The sequence below is a fragment of the Pezoporus wallicus genome, unplaced genomic scaffold, assembly GCF_028554395.1.
Source record: "Pezoporus wallicus isolate ANWC-B61680 ecotype Strahan unplaced genomic scaffold, APGP_CSIRO_Pwel_v1 contig_12129, whole genome shotgun sequence".
Classification (NCBI taxonomy): domain Eukaryota; kingdom Metazoa; phylum Chordata; class Aves; order Psittaciformes; family Psittacidae; genus Pezoporus; species Pezoporus wallicus.
This window is the reverse complement of record NW_026642642.1, coordinates 855,861-875,365: the sequence shown is the minus strand read 5'-3', so window position 1 is coordinate 875,365 and position 19,505 is coordinate 855,861. Positions and strand designations below refer to the sequence as shown.

Genomic DNA, 19,505 nt, shown 5'->3' with positions numbered 1-19,505 from the left:
ATTCAGTGTGCAGCTTAATCAACTTCATGCATTCTTTGAGTTGGACAAGTCAAAACTAACATGACCCTGCACAAGGGAAAGCTTCCCTCGCACGAGAAATCACATTCAGCTTATTTACTATATGTGAAAACAGTCCCAGATCATTTCTTCCCTGAGGCAACAAGATCATTTCAGTGTTTCCTCAACCACCGCCAGCCTTCAACACTTCCCAGGAAGCAAGCCTTGCTCTCAGTATGGCCTTGGCTGCATGGTCATTAAAGGCGAGGTGAAGCTGTTGAAGAAAAATGACAAACCCCTCAACTTTAATGTTTGCAGCTGTAATAGAGTCACCAACTGCAAAGTATGGGGCTGTTTAACCTCTTTTTACCTCTCTTTTGTATCAATTATTGATCTCACTTTTATATATTAAGCTTTGGGCCCTGCTTTGGCAAAGAGTTGAGTACAGGATTACCTCCACCTGCAGGTTAGTGTGTTTAAATTAACATGGCTGTTTGCATGAGTTAAATAAATACATGTGTAAGCTGATATAATACTTTTAATTAAAAAGATAGTACATTATGTTGATACAGTGCTATGTGGGTGGTAGGATTTAAAGAAAAGGCAGAGAGCAGAGTTAAGCAATTCAGGTAGTGAATGAGATCTGCATTCAATGGCAGAAGTTTTGGGTAAGAAATAACTTTTTGGGAACATACTCATGCCAGGCCTGTATAGGGCTCCTTTTAAAATCAGAGTCCTTCCACAGTCATGACAGTTGGATCAGGGTTGAAAATCACCCAAAGGATTCTGGCTCTGTGCTCGGATACGATTCAGTTTCTTCAAAAACCTCAGCTTTCAGAGGGACTGGGACCACTTCTGGGATATGGTAAATTAAATCCTTTGTTATCTAAAGACAGACATGGCAGGGGTTACAGCAGTGAAAAACACTCTTCGTTTCAGACCTTGTCACTAGATACTTTCTGCTTGGAGCAGGGGGGTAAAGAAGATGATGCGGAGACAGGTGTCTCCTGAGTGCTTGGGTCCAAGTACTCAGGTCCTGCTTTTGTTCCTGTTATCTTTGAATCAGGAGCAGCTGTCTGAGCAATACAAGCGCTTAGCCTTGCAAGAAACATCCACAGCTTTCTCTGGCATCAAGACAGCAAATCCTGCCTTTACTTACTTACTATTTGTACAAAGGAAAAGCAGTAATTACAATGGAATAAACATCTAAAACATCCTCTCAACAGAGAAAAACAAAAACCGGGGGGGGGGGGGAATCTGCTGTGCAGAACTCCTTTGCTTTAACTGAACAGAGGAATAAAGAGAACACACAAATGGCACCATGAGCAGAGAAATACCTTGGAGTTGAAAGTTAACAGCACACATGGCAGACCATGGTGACAGCAGATGCTGAGCAAGTCAGGGAAAACTTCTGACAAGTCCCAGAATTTCTCAAGTAAGAAAGAGTCCATCTATCGTGAGCTGCCTCCTGGGTGCTGGACAGCATATCAAAGGGATTAACACTTAATCATAGCTGCTTCATCTGTGGGGATCTGCAATATTTATGTATTTGTTTGTTTATTTTTATATTCAGGTCTTTCTGTTGCAGATGGGAAACTGAGGTACAGAACAGTGAAGTGGCTTGTTCAAATGTTGCCTGTGGCAGGGCAGAAAATAGAAGGGGAGTTGCTGAAGTCTTCTTACATCCTATGATTACTTCTGTGCTGTTTTAACAGAGGAGTTACGGTTTGTTACTTGCATATCCCTGACCTTTCTGTCTGGAATAATACATGAGTACAGTCTGTTGCTCATGTTTCCCTGATTTTTCTGTCTGTGAAATGAGGTTATTTATACTACAGGTGAAAGTGCTTGTAAGGCTGATTTGCACACCCTCATTTCCCTGGAGCCTTTCATACTTGTCGGAAGTTCTGTGATGATCAAAGGCAACGCAACAGCCAAACACTTTGCAAAGACAACGTGGTTTTGCAGGTTTGCTCCTCTGGTCCTGGGCAGTTTAACCGTGAAAACAGGATATAGTATAACGGGCCAGACCTGATGCACTACTTTATCCAGGTTTGTTGTCGTTAATTTCATTTTTATGAATGGTGGGGAAGTGGCAGCCATACACAAGGATAAACAGCCGTCACAGCAGAGATGCTTTGAACCGTTCCGTTCCTTTGGGAGAGAGGTTTGAGATAAAGCCGAATCTGGCAAGCATCAGCGGTGATGTACCCGGGAGGCGCAGATCACCCCCACAGTTTTGGACCTCTCCGTCTCTTTTTGCCCTGCGGCGGGCACCCCCCATTTCCCCGTGCTCCCCGCGGCCGGGAGAGCACCGCCGGGGTTTGATGTCTCCTTACCCCCGCCGCACATCTGCCGCGACCCGTCCACATCTGGCCGCCGCCGCAGCCCCTCCTTGCCCCGCCCCGCCATGGGGCCGCATCTGCCGGCACATCTGGGCGGGCGCGGCCCCTCCCCACGGGCACATCTGTCGACCGCGGGGGGCGGCCCTCCGCCGGGGCGGGAGGAGCGGCGGGTCGGCGCAGCCCCGCCGCCGGCCGGGGCGGGCAGAGCCGGCGCGGCGCGCAGGGGAGAGGCGGCCCGATGGGGCGGCCGGCCGGCAGCCTGGCCCCGCTCCGGCTGCTGCTGCTCCTGGCGCTGGGGCACGCCTGGACCTACCGGGAGGAGCCACAGGACGGCGACAGGTGGGTGTCCCCAGCCGCGGAACCCGCGCTCCCGATCCTGCTCGTTTCCCCCATCCATCACCTTTTCCTTTTTTTCCTTCCCTTTTTTTTTCATTTTAATAACCCGACTGCCCGCCTTGCAGGGAGGTTTGCTCCGAAAACAAAATCGCCACCACACGGTACCCCTGCCTGAAACCCACGGGCGAGCTTACCACCTGCTTCAGGTGAGCCCCGCGGCCGCGGAGGGCGAGGGTGCGAAGGGGAAGCCGCGAGGTACACGTGTGTCCATGGATCCGGAGATCGGGGCACACGCGTGGCTGTCACCGGGGGATCGGGACACACGTGTCGTTATGGACAGGGGAATCGGGATACACGCGTGGCAATGGACCAGGGGATCTGGACAAACGAGTGGCCAAGGACTAGGGTATCGGGACAAACGCGTGGCCGTCCCCGGGGGATCGGGGCACACACGTGGCGGCGGACCGGGGCTCCCTGCCCGCGGGGAAGGCGCCTCACCACCCCAGGGGAGAGCAGAGTGTTGATGTAGGTCGTAGGGACAGCCGCTGTGGCATCTGTTTGTCTGCCTCCTGCTCTGTGCTAACAGCCCCAGGCACTGCTGCCACCCCCATGAGCTGGAGTACCGGTAACTTGGTCACATCCCTCTGGTGTCCAGCATCTCCCTTAACAAGTCCTGCTGTCGCCCCAGTGAAAGGTTGTGGTAACTTGCGCACATGTCACCTCAAAGACACGGCTGGAGAGGATGTGTGTGGTTCTGATTGTGGTGTCCTGGCTATCAGTCACGGATACAGTAAGAGAGGCTTCCTCTGTTCTGGACGCCTAGGAGTGCCTTGGAGCTATAGCTGCATCAGTTGCAGGATAAACAGTGAGATCAATGGGATTTATGCCACCAGAAAGACATTTACTTTTAGGTAGATGTATGCCACCAGAAAGACATTTACTTTTAGGTAGATGAATCATTCTCTCAGAATGCATAAGTTCTTCGGCCACCAGCTCTGGGGCAGACTTAGGCAGAGGCCTCCCAAATTAAGCAAGATGAATCCAACCATCAGTTTTCATTTTTCAGCTGTGCATTTGAGAAACATCATCTGTTTCTCAGAAGAATTTTAAAACTGTTATAATGATGACAACTGACCTGAACAGTTGACAGTAGTTGTACTTTTGGAGAAATACACACAATGTATGAGCACACATGCATCCCTTTGCAGATGTCCCCTGATTAGTCCCATCCCCACAGACGAGATGTCTCATTTATGAGAGCTGCCTCTTGTGAGGAATTCTGTGGAGGCGCCTGTGCTCTCTCTGCCTTGTGTGTATATGCCTGCGTGTGGCAGGGAGCCACTTAGATACCAAAAATACGATAAGGCACATTAACGCTTGTGAAAAGTGTTACAGAGATCATCCATTTCTTCCCAGAGTGCTTTCTGTTTGGCATAAGTACCAGCGAGCTGCAGACACACGATGCAGCAGTGCTGTCCCTCACTCATGCTTAGAGCTGGTTCATGCCCTCTGGCAGCCACAGCCAGATAGGAAGTTGTCATGCTGCTGCCCCGTTCTCAGCAGCAGTAGCATCCTTATGAACCCTGGGAAGGGCTCTGTGGGGACTGGAGACCACCCTTCCCTGCTTCCCTTACCTTCTCTCTCCTCTCCCTGTGAAGGTGAGGCAATGCTTGCTTATGAGCAGCATGCAGCGCTTTTTGGAGAGATGCAGTGTGTAGGTTTTGCAGGGAAGGGGAGTACTTGGTTAGACATGCAGCACATCTCTGGTGTGAGAGCAGAGCACTGGGGTGAACAAGGTTGTGTTTCTTTCCTTTACTGAAGGAAAAAGCCATAGTAGGAGCTGCATAAAGCAGCATGCACATGACTAGTTACTGCATGTCCCCAAATCCATCTGAGCAAAAATTGGGTCTGCTTTGTGTGTGACGGATAAGGACTTCACAGCCTCCACCGACTGCTGCAGGCCACCGTGCAAAGAAAACAGGACTCTGTCCAGCTGCCAAGTCCTACTTGTACTTTCTTTCATCCTTGCTGAGGTATTTCTGACCTTTGGGCTCTTGTTCTGCTGAGCCTTCCCTCCCCCTCATAGCTCTCCCCCTGCACAAACCCGAGTTATTCACTGTCCCAAACCAGCACAGACTGTGAATGAGCATTTCCAAATCACTGCACTGAACTCTAGGTTGTTTTGGTTCATGTTTTCAAATCTTTTCTGTATCTATGAACACTGGCCTGACTTGCTTTAACAAATTAAAAAAAAAATCCATTTCTATTTAATCATGTGCTTTCCAGGTCTAACCTTTAGGGGGAAGTGAGGAGGGCTCCATCCCTCACCCTGTGAGCTACCTTTTGTGATGTCCATCTCTGAAATGGAAGCATGCAGCTCAGCAGAGCAGATCTGCGTGCAGGACATACCTGTCCTGCTGTGTGTAGCTGTTTCTGCCATCTGAGGTTTGCCATGCTCTATCTATTTAAGGGTTGGACTTCATGATCTTAAAGGTCTTTTCCAGCCTAGCTGATTCTATGATTCTATGATCATGGACCAGCAGCATCACCCATCCATGATGGTGAACCTCACGGAAAAAGCAGCATTGCTGTTGCTCCTGGTCTCGAGGTGTGCCTCCAGATGGTGTGTAGGATTAACCTTGGTGGAACACATTTTAATTTAAGATTCATGAACATGTTGAGGTTAAGGCTGTTAACAAGATGACAGGAAACTTGCAAGTGTTGACTAATCCTGTGGTGCCTTGGGGTGCATTTTGTTTTGTAGGACATTCAGGTACATTGGGATTCAGTCTTCACATCAGAAATAACTGCAAACATTTAAAACACTTCAGCTGAGTAGAAATTCAGCTGTGGTTTAGGGACCTTTGAGTCCAGGTTTCTAAGAAACTTGATTTTGGTGTTCTAATATAGATCCTTCCAAAATCTCATAATTTATGTTCCTGTACTGTTTTTTTTCACAGTATTTCATAATGACAATATTTCTGAACAATATAGTCATTTAGATACATTGTTAGAGGTAGTTTAAAAGGGTAAGTTAATGTCAGGTGCTATTTACTATTAGCATACAGACCTGATTTGTTTTCTAGGTCTAAGAACCTTTTGTGTAGAAATTAAACAAACTGACACAACACGTCAAGCATAAGGCAACATCCGCCACTAGTAACAATCTGCTGTGCAATTAGTTAAATTAAAAAAAATATACCTTTGAAGTCAGATGTCAAAATTCCTGAGCTAAATTAGTTTTCCAAAGAGTAAATTCTTGACTGAAAGCAATTTCATCCCTTTATTCCTCCTGATGGAATTTTTCATGAAAATCAGCATGTTTGCAAAGCACTTTAATAAAAATAGCATCTTTTCATCACCAAAAAATATTTCTTGAAAATGATTTTTAACCAGATTTACTCATGAATAAAGATAAGCCAAATGGAGAGCCAAGCCAAAAGTGGGGCCAAGCACCGAGAACATATTGGCATTTTTCCCTGTGATCATAGCAACCTTGTACACAATTAGATGCCTTTTTCCTTTTTGAATCTATTCAGTCTGGCCCTTGGCTTAGTTTGATTTGTATTTTTTTAGATGTTTTCTGTATTTATTTTCATAAGAGTACAGAGGAACAGATGCAAAAAGCAGTGGATGCTTGTACAATATCTTTTCAGTGCAAATTTCATTTGAACTTTTGTATGTAACTCCACAAAGTACCCAGTCCCAGTGACCTCATCATGTAGGTACAGAGAATAAATTCTGTAGATTTGTTGATAATGTAATAGTCCAATAAGACTTTAAATTCCTACTGCATGTAAAATTAATCAAATTTGATGAAATTTGGGCAGCATGAGACTATGAGGCCCCAATCACATTGCTGTCTTCTACTGTTTGAATGCGACGATCTGTGTCATGCTCAGATAGATTTTGAAACAATCTGGTGGCATGTTATACTACATGAATGGAAGGACGGTGCGGCCCGGCACAAGCAATCCAGGAGGTTCCTCGATTGTGGAGACGACAACTTCCTTCTGCAAGTAACAGAGGAGCCAACAAGGAGAGGTGCCGTGCTTGACCTCGTGCTCACCAACAGGGAAGGGCTCGTTGGAAATGTGACACTCCAGGACAGCCTTGGATGCAGCGATCACAAGATGCTCGAATTTGAGATCCTCAGGACGGTGAGAAGAGCGTGCAGCAAGCTCACTGCCCTGGACTTCAAGAGAGCAGACTCTGGCCTCTTCAGGAACCTGCTTCGGAAGGTTCCATGGGATACAGCCCTAGAGGGCAGAGGGGCCCAAGACTGTTGGTTCATATTCAAGGATCACCTGCTACAGTCTCAGGAGTGTTGCATCCCAACTACAAGGAAGTGCAGCAGGAGGGCCAGGAGACCTCCTTGGATGGATAAGGAGCTGCTGAGAAAAAGTCAAATGAAAAAAGAGGCTTATAAAAGGTGGAGGCAAGAACAGGTGGCATGGGAAGAGTACAGGGATGTTGTCCAGGAAGCTAGGGACGAGGTTAGGAAAGCTAAGGCCCAGTTAGAATTAAACTTAGCTGGAGGTATTAAAGATAACAGGAAGGGATTCTACAGGTACATAGCAAATAAAAAACAGACTAGGGAGAATGTAGGCCCCCTCAGGAAGCTCTCAGGGGAACTGGCTACACAGGATTTGGAGAAGGCTGAGGTTCTGAATAACTTCTTTACCTTGGTCTTCACTGGCAAAGGCTCTGACCACAACACCCAAGTCTTGGAAGGCAGACACAGGGACTGTGAGAATGAAGACCTTGCGCCCACTGTAGGAGAGGATCTGGTTCGAGACCATTTTAAAAATCTGAACGTGCACGAGTCCATGGGTCCTGATGAAATCCATCCGTGGGTCCTGAAAGAGCTGGAAAATGAAGTTGCGAAGCCGCTGGCCATCATATTTAAGAAATCATGGCAGTCAGGTGAAGTTCCCGATGACTGGAAAAGGGGAAATATAACCTCCATTTTCAAGAATGGGAAAATGGATGACCCGGGGAACTACAGACCAGTCGGTCTCACCACTGTGCCTGGCAAAATCTTGGAGCAGATTCTCCTGGAAGGCATGCTAAGGCACATGAAAAACAACAAGGTGCTTGGTGACAGCCAGCATGGCTTCACTAAGGGGAAATCCTGCCTGACCAACTTGGTGGCCTTCTATGATGGGGCTACAGAACTGATGGACAGGGGTAGAGCAGTTGATGTCATCTACCTGGACTTGTGTAAAGCGTTCGACACTGTCCCACACGACATCCTTGTCTCTAAATTGGAGAGACATCAATTTGATGGATGGACCACTCGGTGGATAAAGAACTGCCTGGATGGCTGCACACAAAGAGTTGTGGTCAATGGCTCAATGTCCGGCTGGAGACCAGCAATGAGTGGTGTCCCTCAGGGATCGGTGTTGGGACCGGTCTTGTTTAACATCTTCATCGCTGACATGGACAGTGGGATTGAGCGCGCCCTCAGCAAGTTTGCCGATGACACCAAGCTGTGTGGTTCGGTTGATACCCTGGAGGGAAGGAATGCCATCCAGAGGGACCTCGCCACGCTTGTGAGGTGGGCTGATGCCAACCTCATGAAGTTTAACCATGCCAAGTGCAAGGTCCTACACCTGGGTCGGAGCAATCCCAGGCACAGCTACGGGTTGGGCAGAGAAGAGATTCAGAGCAGCCCTGCGGAGAAGGACTTGGGGGTGTTGGTTGATGAGAAAATGAACATGGGCCGGCTTCAGTGTGCGCTTGCAGCCCACAAAGCCAACCGTATCCTGGGCCGCATCAAAAGGAGCATGCCCCAGCAGGTTGAAGGAGGTGATCCTGCCCCTCTACTCTGCTCTTGTGAGACCTCACCTGGAGTATTGTGTGCAGTTCTGGTGTCCTCAACATAAAAAGGACATGGAACTGTTGGAACAAGTGCAGAGGAGGCCACGAGGATGATCAGAGGACTGGAGCACCTCCCGTATGAAGACAGGCTGAGAAAGTTGGGGTTGTTCAGCCTGGAGAAGAGAAGGCTGCGTGGAGACCTCATAGCAGCCTTCCAATATCTGAAGGGGGCTATAGGGATGCTGGAGAGGGACTCTTCATTAGGGACTGCAGTGATAGGACAAGGGGTAACATGTTAAAACTTAAACAGGGGAAGTTTAGGTTGGGTATAAGGAGGAAGTTCTTTCCTGTTAGGGTGGTGAGGCACTGGAATGGGTTGCCCAGGGAGGCTGGGAATGCTCCATCCCTGGCAGTGTTCAAGACCAGGTTGGACGAGGCCTTGGGTGATATGGTTTAGTGTGAGGTGTCCCTGCCCATGGCAGACAGTTGGAACTGGATGATCTTAAGGTCCTTTCCAACCCTAACTATTCTATGATTCTATAATGTTGCTGCTCAGTGCTTCTGTTTGTTATCACTTGCATGTAACAATTCAGTTCGTACATCTTAGCAGCAGTCCTTCATCCATTTTCATTTTAAACAATGCTACTGAACAATATTCCTGTGGTCCAGAAGGAAAAGAAGCATCTGGAATAGACATCTACTTGCTTCATCCTAATCATGTAACTATGTTCCCATAAGGGACAATAGTGGTTATGTCACTTCCAAGTTCAGGAGCCTCAACATGTAATCTGGTACGTTTATCGACTGGAGTTGCTCCCTTTCTAAAACCAGCAAAACTTGATCACCTTATTGACTTCGGTATATTAGGACAGCTAAATATTATTTTCCATTACAATTTGGAGAGTGGAGTGAAAATCATTAAAAAGATGATACAAAGACTTAACAGAAACGTTTACTAGTGGGAAGCTGTTGGCCCATCACCAGTTGTAGAAAGATTCAAGCATGAAACAGATGGGAAAATGAGAATATTTGTATCCCCTGACTGTGAGAATCTCTTTGTCTACTAAAAACTTAAATATTGTAAATTGACTTGAAAAAAAAAAAAGAGGTTTGTTCCTTTTCAGGATTTTTTAAGAATATTTTTATAAATTTGAACCTGGGTCTGTGTAACCTGGAAGAAAACTTTAGCCTTCATGGGCAAAGGGAAGGGGTTTTATTCTTTTATTCAGGTGAAACTATTAGACTAATTCCCACTCAACTTGAAAAAAAGATGACTTGTTTAGTTGATGAAACTGATTTTTTTAAACAAATAGACTGTTGACCTGGTGAGAGAAATTATCCATCTTTCTCTGACACCACAGTGAGAATTCTCCCTTTCCTGCATTTTTTACTGAAAGTGAAGTGTGCAAGTTCCTTAAGGAATATATTATTCCCTAATTTTGTGCCCATAGTGTTAGGGGCTACTTCTGCTTCTTTCTTCTGCACGACCAGCAGGGAGTAGGAGGTTTAGAATAACAGTGCTTGGCAGAATAGTCCTATCTAATGATGATAAAATCTTTGTAAAGATGAAGCAAATCTTTGAGAGTTATATCTGCAAATAAGGCCCATGCTGTGGGGCTTAAATCTTGACTTAGAACTTAATCAGTAATTTTCCCTTGGTAGTATTTCACAAGCAAAAGGTCTTTTAAATAGGATTAATACATTTTAGTATAGGTTGACAGCTTCTTCAACTGATAATTAGCAGCTACAGGTATTTTACAGAGGCCCTCCCTACTCTTCAGGTTTTAAATTTTGCTGTGAGAAATTGCTCTACACTTCCTAATAGAAAGACAATTCAAATGCATTGCAGAAGAGAATTGAGTGTATACTTACACCATACTTGATTCTGATGATAACCAGAGATCACATGCCTCCAAAAAGCATGTATTTTACTCTCTTGAATGCTGATATTGCTGGTGAAGCCTACTGTTTTTATAGACTGTATCATTTTGCACATTCTTAAAAGATAAAAGTAATTGCAAGTAAGTTGGATTGTAACTGTTCCACAAAGAGCAGCACTTTCACTAACATGCCCTTTGGGACCATATGCAATTCCTGGTTCCCAGATACTTGACAAGCATGTTGCAGAGCTTTCCAACAGGAAAAAAATAATTGATGTATAAAATTTTGCAGCTCTCAGCTGGAGTAAGCAAGGATGACGTTTTGTCATCTTATCTTCTGACTATTTATTTTAGAGATTTACTTTTTATTATTGCTGTTGTGTTTCCTCTATGGAGTTTTGCTGACAATTTCTGTTTTAGTTGAATTGAAAGCGCCCCAACTGATATAACAGTAAAACCAAGAAATGGGTATGATTAGAGAAAAGTACTGTTTAATCTCCAGTTGTCTTGCAGGGAAATGCACTCCATGGTGGAATTTTGCAGAAAATTTAAGAGTGGATATGACTTCAAATTTTGTTTTGCTTCTAGAAGGCTAAACGTACACAAAGGCTGTAGTTCTACATCTGCCAAAAGAGTTTCTTTATGTTTCACTAAACTAACAGCTCCTCCTTGCACATAGCTCAGAGGTGAATTGCCACAAAGTGCTATCTCTTTGCATCACTCAGGGCAGCATCAGCATCTGCCCATGTAGACTGTGAGCACAACTGGAAAGAGCTTCAGCAATGCTGTTTGGTGGTCAGATTGAAAATGGGGCATGTCAGAATATACTAATTTATTCATCCTAGGAAGAAACCTGTAAATACGTATATAGTACAGGGCCTTTTGAGCTCCATACCAGACCATCATCATGAAATTATGTGTTCAGCAGCTTTGTGATGTAGCACAGCCATGGAGTGCTGCTCTCTGAGCACTTTCACTGGTAGTAATTCTATTAATATATTCTCCAGCAAGGTGTATATGAAGAGATGCAACAAACAGAAGCACTCCCTAGTTAAAAGGGTTTTGTTGTCTATTTTATATATATGTTTAAAACATCTTCCTGAAAATTATCAGCATACAAATAAAATTTTCCTTCAGTACACTACTTTTTTACAAAACAGGATATGCTGCAATGATGCTAAGATATTTTCCCCATCTTTCGTGATATTTTTTCTCACTATTTCTTTTAAAGGAGCACTTTTAAGCATCATGGCTCTGATGTCAGTCAGTCCTTAGTTTGATTCAATTTTCTTTGGTGTGATTGCCAGGGGAACAGATTGCTCAGAGTTACTGAGACATGTACTGAACATATGTCAGTTAAGAGTAACACCGATACCACACACGTCTGTAGGTTTCCCTGTCACATTCAGGTCGCCATGACTTCTGGGTCACTTTGCTGTCTCAGGTGCTAAGACTAAGGATCTAAATTCTTACTGAACTTTGCTGAGGTTAGGGACACTTGTGATCTCAGTAGGTGTGGGTGCTACTGGCTGCAGCAAAGCCTCCTGCAGCGAAATACAGTGCTGCTGTGTGTTTACTGTGCAGTGTTTCCTCTGTACAGCCATGGAACCATTACAATTGGTGATCTTTCAGAACATTGCATAATTACTGTGAGTGGTGCACTGAGGTAGAACGTGCTAAAATTAAAGGATGAGGTCTAGCAAACGATTTTTCACATAGCCCTGAAGTTTTTGATGTTCACATCAAAGCAGTTTGGAGAACTTTAAAACTGGCAAGCCAAGAGCTTAATGATAAGTGCCCTCCTTGCTGGTTTGATCGATAATGAAATCCAGGTGCATTGCATTGTGGTTTCCATCTACAGAATATAGGGTTAAATATGAACTGACTTTCCCGAGCGTGTTGTCTAGCTCAGAGACTCCAGACAAACAAAATTGTAGCCCCAGGGCCTCCTGTCGCTGATACAAAACATGTAATAAAAATAGGCTGCCAAAGGGAATATGACTTTTGTAATTATACTAAGTATTGTATATGCTCCCTGAGGTCAGGCGGCTTTGTCCTTACAAAAGTGATTGCAGTCTCTCTTGCTAACAGCAGGACATTATTAATACTTGTATTACTGCTCCCATTGTGATAGTCACATTCAGCTGGGTTGTTCTGCACAGATTGCAGTCAAAAATGAGCAAGACAGAAAAAGCAGGAATGGAAGGATAAAAATACAGAGCAGCAAGGAAGAGAAAGGGAAAGCAAGCACACCAAAACAAACAGGGGCATGGGGCAGGCAGACAGAACAAAAAAAAAAAATTATATAGGCGTAAAAAAGAGAAAAATTACATCTTCATGGTTGCTTGTGTGACAGATACATGGGTTATAGAAGGGAGGTAATCACTCACCAAAGAAGTATAATTTAAATGCTTCCAGGCATATATTTCAGTAGAACTCAGGAGAACAAAACATCAGCCAAACCCAAACAAAAACACACATGAACGCACCCCAGGGAAGGTGCCTGGTCTCCAAACCTACACTTGGAGTTAAGCTACAGTACCTGATGCATCCTCACTTTGACAACCCCTCTCCTTCCTTCCTTCCTTCCTTCCTCCCTCCCTCCCTCCCTCCCTCCCTCCCTTCCTTCCTTCCTTCCTTCCTTCCTTCCTTCCTTCCTTCCTTCCTTCCTCAGCTTGGAACATCTCTCTCCCTCTCTGTGAAGTGTGAGTCTGTGTGGCAGCAGGAGGAATACCTCACAGGCGGATACTTAAACTGCCCATTCAGTTCGGATTGCCTTCACTCGTTGTCATAGCGCAGTTTTCTAGGGAAGTAGTTAAACATGAAATACTTAAATTACACTTGGAAAACCAGATCAGGTTATTCTGCTGTGAAAAGAAGAATATTTTGCTGTGCCCACATTCTGCTGTGAAAGCCATTGCCCAGTACAAAGAGCAAGTGGTTTACAGGTTTTGTGAGACTTCAGCTGTGCTTGCCTGTCTCACTGTCATTGCATGTTTGAGAGAGCACTTACTGCATGTGTGCAACAAGGTCACAAAATGCAGGTGTGCGAAATACCTGGTGTGGCCCTTACCACTGATTCACAGAGTGGACATTTGGGGCACAGTGAATTTGGGTTTCATTGAGGTTGTGCTGAATTCTTACAACCCTGAGTTTAATCTTTTTTTAAGTTTTGTCTCCACCGTAGTGTGCTGAGTCCTGGGATGACTTTTCTCTGAGTGTGTGAGTCACTGCTGAGTGTTCAATAGGAGTGTCACTTCAGCTGGAGCTGTTGGGGATGGCAGAAGGCTTGATTTGTGCTAAGTCAGTGACAGGGAGAAGATCTGCTCTGGAGACTTTTGCTTGTGTTCGTTATGTCTCCTATGATCACTCTGGGGTTCCTCTTTAAATTCCGTGCTTACTGAGAAGCTGAGATCAATGCCTGCCATCTGAATAAGCAGAGCTGACTTTGATTTACGGTAAAAGAAAAAACTTCCCCCAGATTTTGCTCAGAAATTTTTTCTCTCTGTTGTCCATTTTCTCTTTGCTCGGTTTCAATTTTCAAACTAATGGTGGCTTCTTTTGTAAACTGACAGTAGCAAATGTCAGTACTTTGACATTTCTTGTTCCAATTGTCAGCAGAAACAATAGAAAGCAGAATCCATACAGTGGTGACTCGGTTTCTTTTTGGCCTAGGAAAAGAAAGCAATTTGTTTGCATCTCCTTGAGGGTAGCTCAGTTTAACAGTCAAAGGAAAAACAGTTTCAGTTGTAGACAGTAATCTCAGATCTTAGTTGTGTTTGGAAAATCCTTCTCACTTAAAGAGTGTTTTCCATCATGTTGTGTTGATTTCATTGTTGATCCTGGTTCAACAAATGAAGTATGAGACCATACAGGATTTAGTCTACATCTAGCTATTAAAAACATGTACTTCTGGGTTTTTTTTAAACTTAAGTTCTAACCACATCCATTTTAACTGACGATCTGTGCTGGAATTTAAATAAGGTGAAATGCACAGTAATTATATTCACTGTATTAATATAAGCAGCCATTCAATAGTAAGTGCACGTAAACCAGAGTTTAAATTATTTTCAAATGGGCTGGGATCTAAAGCAATGAGTACACAATATTGTAAGTGGAAGAGGCAAAATCAAAGCTATCAACTGAGTTTTTAAGTGGGTTGTTCTTGGAAAATTAACATGCTTATTATAAGTCAAAAGTTATACTTGAGATTTTGAAGAAATACAGGGCAATATTCATCAGGTCTAGCGAGTGTATGGCAAAGAGTAATCTTTCTATGGAGAAATTAGTGGTGCATAGCTTGCAATGTAAAACATCAGCTGGCTTCACAGTCTCTTTACCCTCCCTCGAGAGGTAAGGTTGACCATCTAATTCTACACAAGGCACATAAGTTAGATAAGTGTAGTCTGCAAAATGGATGAAGAAATACATAAAGTATTATCATAGTATTTTATGAGTTATGGGTAAATACTGACAATTTAGAAATTTGTGAAAACACTCTCAAAAAAAAAAAAAAAGCTTGGAATTCTTTTTATAAGGGACAGCAAATAACTTTGTTGAATGTATTATTTCATTGTAAATAACTTCCTGCCCAGAGCTCCAGCATCTCAGTGGAATGTTAATATCTCTATGATCACATTCAACACATTTAATACATGTTGTAAATCTGACATCTTGCCTATTCAACAAGATGTTATTATCATACTCAATTTTCATTATGGAGTTTATTATCATAGCTGCACCAAAAAGCAGTGTCATTTCCTAAATGTTGCTCCCTGGATTTCTGACAAAACCCCTTAGTTTAGAGATTATTGCCTTTAAGAGCTGAAATGAATAGCCAAAGGGAAAACTATTTGATATTTATAATAGCATCTGTGGGAAGAGAAAAAAAAAGTGGGTGAAATGGGGTGGTGGGTCTTTGGTAGATCTTAGTGGTTGAGAAACAGAGAGCGACAGACACTTGAGGGACCAGGGGTCACCAGAGCTACTGCTTCATAAATGTTTGATCCTCCTGGGGATCCGCGCTTTTAACTGCAGCTTCCTAAGGCAAGAGCAAGGAGCAATGGCAGACAGACATGCTGGCAGCCTGGTCTGATCACCCGATGCCTGGAAATCAGTAGCATGATGGACCCGACTGTGGTTGGGCTATTGGTCTGCACGATGGCTCAGACAGTCTACGTGCAAGTGTTGCCTCAGGCTTTTACTCTTGTGGTACCTCAGATGTTGGCTTCTGGATACATGATATGCTGCTGCTCCAGAATTCAAGGATTCCATATGGAGAGAAACAAAACACAATAGAGAAATCTCAACTAATTTATTAATACAGGAAAAATAGATAACAAAAGATACAGTAAAGAATATTTCTGATATTCACTTATCTTACCAACCCTAAAGACCATGTGATGATGACCAGGAAACGAGCTCCGAGGCACATCATTGCTGTGCGAGGTGGCAGGATCAACCTTAGTGGATGTCCCTGTGAGGGCAGCGTTGACCTGGGTGGTATGAGGTTCTGCCTCCCTGCATTGCATGAGGCTTGGGCTTTTATACTAGCAAAAATGCACACCCATTCTGGTGTAGGGGGCCAGCCTGCATCGGATGAAGTGGCCAGCTATATCTAGAAAGGTCACGAAGGGTCGGGACTTTTCCTGGGATCAGCCAAAGCAGGACCTTCCAGGGAGGAGCCAACACGGACAAACAGTACTTTTCTATTTTTGTGTTTCACCATGGAGCATTACCTATTGTCACTGACACGGCTGCTTGTATTGAAAAGAGGATATTTGCTTAGGCAGGTATAGGAAGGTTGTTTTGAAGTATATGTGGATTTAAAAGCTCTTTTCTTTTTTTATTTTTTTTGCTTGTTTTGTTTTTCCTGAAGAAAGTGTATGTCTGCTCCACTGGACTTCCTACTCCCTGGAGGCTATGAGTGCATACCCAGATAGCAGTTGCTGGAGCTGCTTTGAATTTCAAAATTGAGAGATGAGGAGCCTAAAGCAAATGGGTCATTGTTTTGGGGTTTGTTTTTCTGTTTTTGAATTTTCATGAAAAAAAATCTCATTTCAAGATTCTCTGATTTTGAAATGAATAAACACCAATAGGAATGTGGTTAAAAATGGAGAACGTGGGGTACATTTTTATTCTACCTTGTCCTGCTTGCCTTGTAGCTTGAGTAATAGCAAAACAGAAGATATTAATAATGCTATTTCTGAGCATGTTTCCCTGCCCACTCTCACCTTTCAGTTCCCCATGTTACTTTCTTCAGATAAAACCCAGTAAATTAAAGATGAGGGAGGGAAATGGGACAACCTGACACTTCGCAGTTTTCAGACCTTTCTGTTAGGAGTCTGCTTTAGGAATCCAGGCTCAGTCTGCTCTGTCTGTATATGGGGAAAAAGAGTTATTCTTCAGGCTGAGTTAACACATCCTATTTCCTCTTAGTTTTAAAACTTTTCAAAGAGAAATGAAAATTTCACTGCGATACAACCTCATTGAAGATCTTTACTCACATAAGTTTTACAACAACAGAGCTGCATTCCTGGCATCTCCTCTGGGTTCGGAGTAAATTCAGGCTGCATTCAAACTTTCTCCTTGTGTCTGACCTTAAATTAGGTCCTTTTCCTGCAGAAATTTCTCTGTGTGGCACAGGAGCTCAAGAAAGCTACTTGATATGAATGAATGTGTTTGTTGGACTGGTCTCATCTTGATTATTCTTGGAAGCTCACTTGTGTTAAAGGATGGCTCATTTGGTCCCCTGCATGGGCACTAATGATGCTGTATGAAATGATTTGCAGAAGGTTGAATTTCCATAGCTCTACTGACTCTCCTTGACCTATACCAAAGTGTGTCAGTTTGGGAATTCTTCTTCATAATTCTTCTTAGCATTCAATGAAAAAAGGGAATGCAAAAAGTGGTTAAAGCAGATTGAATGCATTTTACCAACAAAGCAAGTTCTCTGCTTGACTTTCCAAGCTGAGTTTAATGGCCAGAGTCTTGTTTGTACTGTTTGTTGTCCTTGCACTGACCCGTATTTGAGTTGTGGTTTTATTGAGCGTGCCTGGAAGGGTCCTTGAGAGTGCCCCTCCAGATTTACATCAGTGACAGTACTAAGATCCTGGGAGGCAATGTTGTTTAACCTTAGGAGGGACTTGTCAAGAGCTGAGTTGTATTTCTACATCCTGGGCTAAATTTACTTGCTCCTCTAGGAGCCATATCTTGCCAAAACCTGCCTTCAGTTATCCACTAAGGTTTACAATGGGATGTCAGTATTAGCTACTTCTCCAGCTATAAAATGGAGGAAAAAGCCTAATTTATGCCTCACAAAAAAAAAAAGAACTTGAAAGCTTATGCTGAAGATGTAGCGTTCCTGTTACAGCAAAGAAGGCTGCCGTAAATCGAATCTTCACATAACTTGCTGGAAGTTGTTTACTTACGGTGATTTGCTGTCATTGCAGTTCAGCAAAATGCTACTGTTTGAGATAAGAAGAAAAAATGCTCCTTTTCAAAGTATATTTTTTCATATCCACCGAGAGACAAATTAGATTTTTGAGATATTTTCTTATGTTGCAAAAATATCCAGAGTATTTCCACAGTGGGAGTAAGCTAATGGTACATCACTGAAACATCTCCAGTGAAAATAGCTATGATGGATTGAAAAGAGCAGCAGAAAATACATAATCAGGAGCAAGAGTGGCTAAGATGTACACATATATTGATATGTACACATATATTTATTTACACATCCTCGTTTGCAATACGGGCTGCTGGATATTTTTAAGTACCAGGAAAAAGAGACTTCAAATATTTTCATTGACCTTACAGCCATTACAGTTATAAGTTGTTCCAATGAAAAGAAAATTGTTCCAAGAAATTTTCTTTAAGGACTTGACAAGGATTTAATGCAGGACAAATATCTCTTCGGGATGAAAATAGAGAGGAAACGTTCCTGTGTTCAAATTCCTCTTAATTAGGGCTGAAGACCCTGGCTGTATTCCATATTGTCCAGTTTGTTGTTTTGCTCTGTAGGGCTTCTCTTTTGGAAGAAATAACCAAACAAATATAGCAGTCTTTTTATTAGATGCCATCTTGACCTTGCTTTTTGGAAATACAATGGCCCAGAGGATGAAAAATTACAGCAAGTGTTTATTACTGAAATTCAGTCTCAGTTGTGAGAAGATTAACTGCTTCAAAGGATTCAATATCCTGACTGCTACAGTATGATGTACATGGAAAAAAGCTGCAAAGCAGCATCAGAGAGCTGGAAAAGCCTGTGTGGTGACTTGCCCTTGAGGCACACAATTGGTGTTTGTGGGAAACGCTTGAGAACAGAAGTTTCAGAAGTGGTCTTAATCAAATGCCACCATCACTGATTGCACTAATTGCCAAACAGGGCTGCTGTGGGGAAGACCTGGACCAGGAATCCTTACGTCATTCCAGCTGCTCACTGATAGTGCCAGAAGCTTCCAAAATTTGGATTTGGAAGCCAAGTGACAAATGGATGTTCTGCAGCTGGATATCAAGATCTGAATGAAAAGCTACTTTACACTTTTTTCTTTTTTTTTTTTTTTTTGGTAGGAAAGTTGTACTTTTATATAGCATGAAAAACCTCTGTTTATGCGGAATGCTTCTTTGGAGGCCCAGGCTCTTGATAAATTCAGAAGTAGTTGCTAGCTTCTGTTAGAAATAGTTTTTCATCTTAAAATTTTCTAAACTGCAGACTTCAAATAACTTCTACTTTTTTTCTTATTATTAGAGACAAAATGCAGTTTGAAGATACTTTTCCACCTTCTACCTCATAGCAGGAAGGCATTCCCCATTTGGAAGGCTCCCTGAAATCTTTCATGATATCTTTATATAGTGTAACTTAGTTTCTTTGCAGAGAATAAATTTTTGGCACCCTTCTTACTGAAGCATGACTTTTACAAGTAAGTGCAATATTTTATTTTATTATCATTCGGTAGAACCTGTAAAAAATAACAAAACACATAGAGCATGGCAGCTTATTTGCCTGCCTTACTCGGACTAAATGCACTATCTCTAAAAGCCTTTGAGAGGCACAGACAACTACTGCTTTTATTTTCATTGCTTATAGTAAGCTCCTATCACTTTAATTTACAAATTTTTTTTT

At 43.2% G+C, this 19,505-nt stretch overlaps 1 protein-coding gene across 2 annotated transcripts in view; it reads left to right on the top strand.

Moving 5' to 3' along the window:
* Positions 1 to 2,523: 2,523 nt before the first annotated feature.
* The window catches only part of CCBE1 (collagen and calcium binding EGF domains 1), a 96,864-nt gene continuing 79,882 nt past the window's right edge, over positions 2,524 to 19,505 (top strand). For both annotated transcript variants that reach the window (XM_057431180.1, XM_057431181.1), the window contains exons 1-2: positions 2,524 to 2,681; positions 2,804 to 2,884. In XM_057431180.1, the coding sequence (XP_057287163.1) occupies positions 2,581 to 2,681; positions 2,804 to 2,884 (182 nt within the window). In that variant the 5' untranslated portion in view covers positions 2,524 to 2,580. The remainder of the gene's footprint in view (positions 2,682 to 2,803; positions 2,885 to 19,505) is intronic.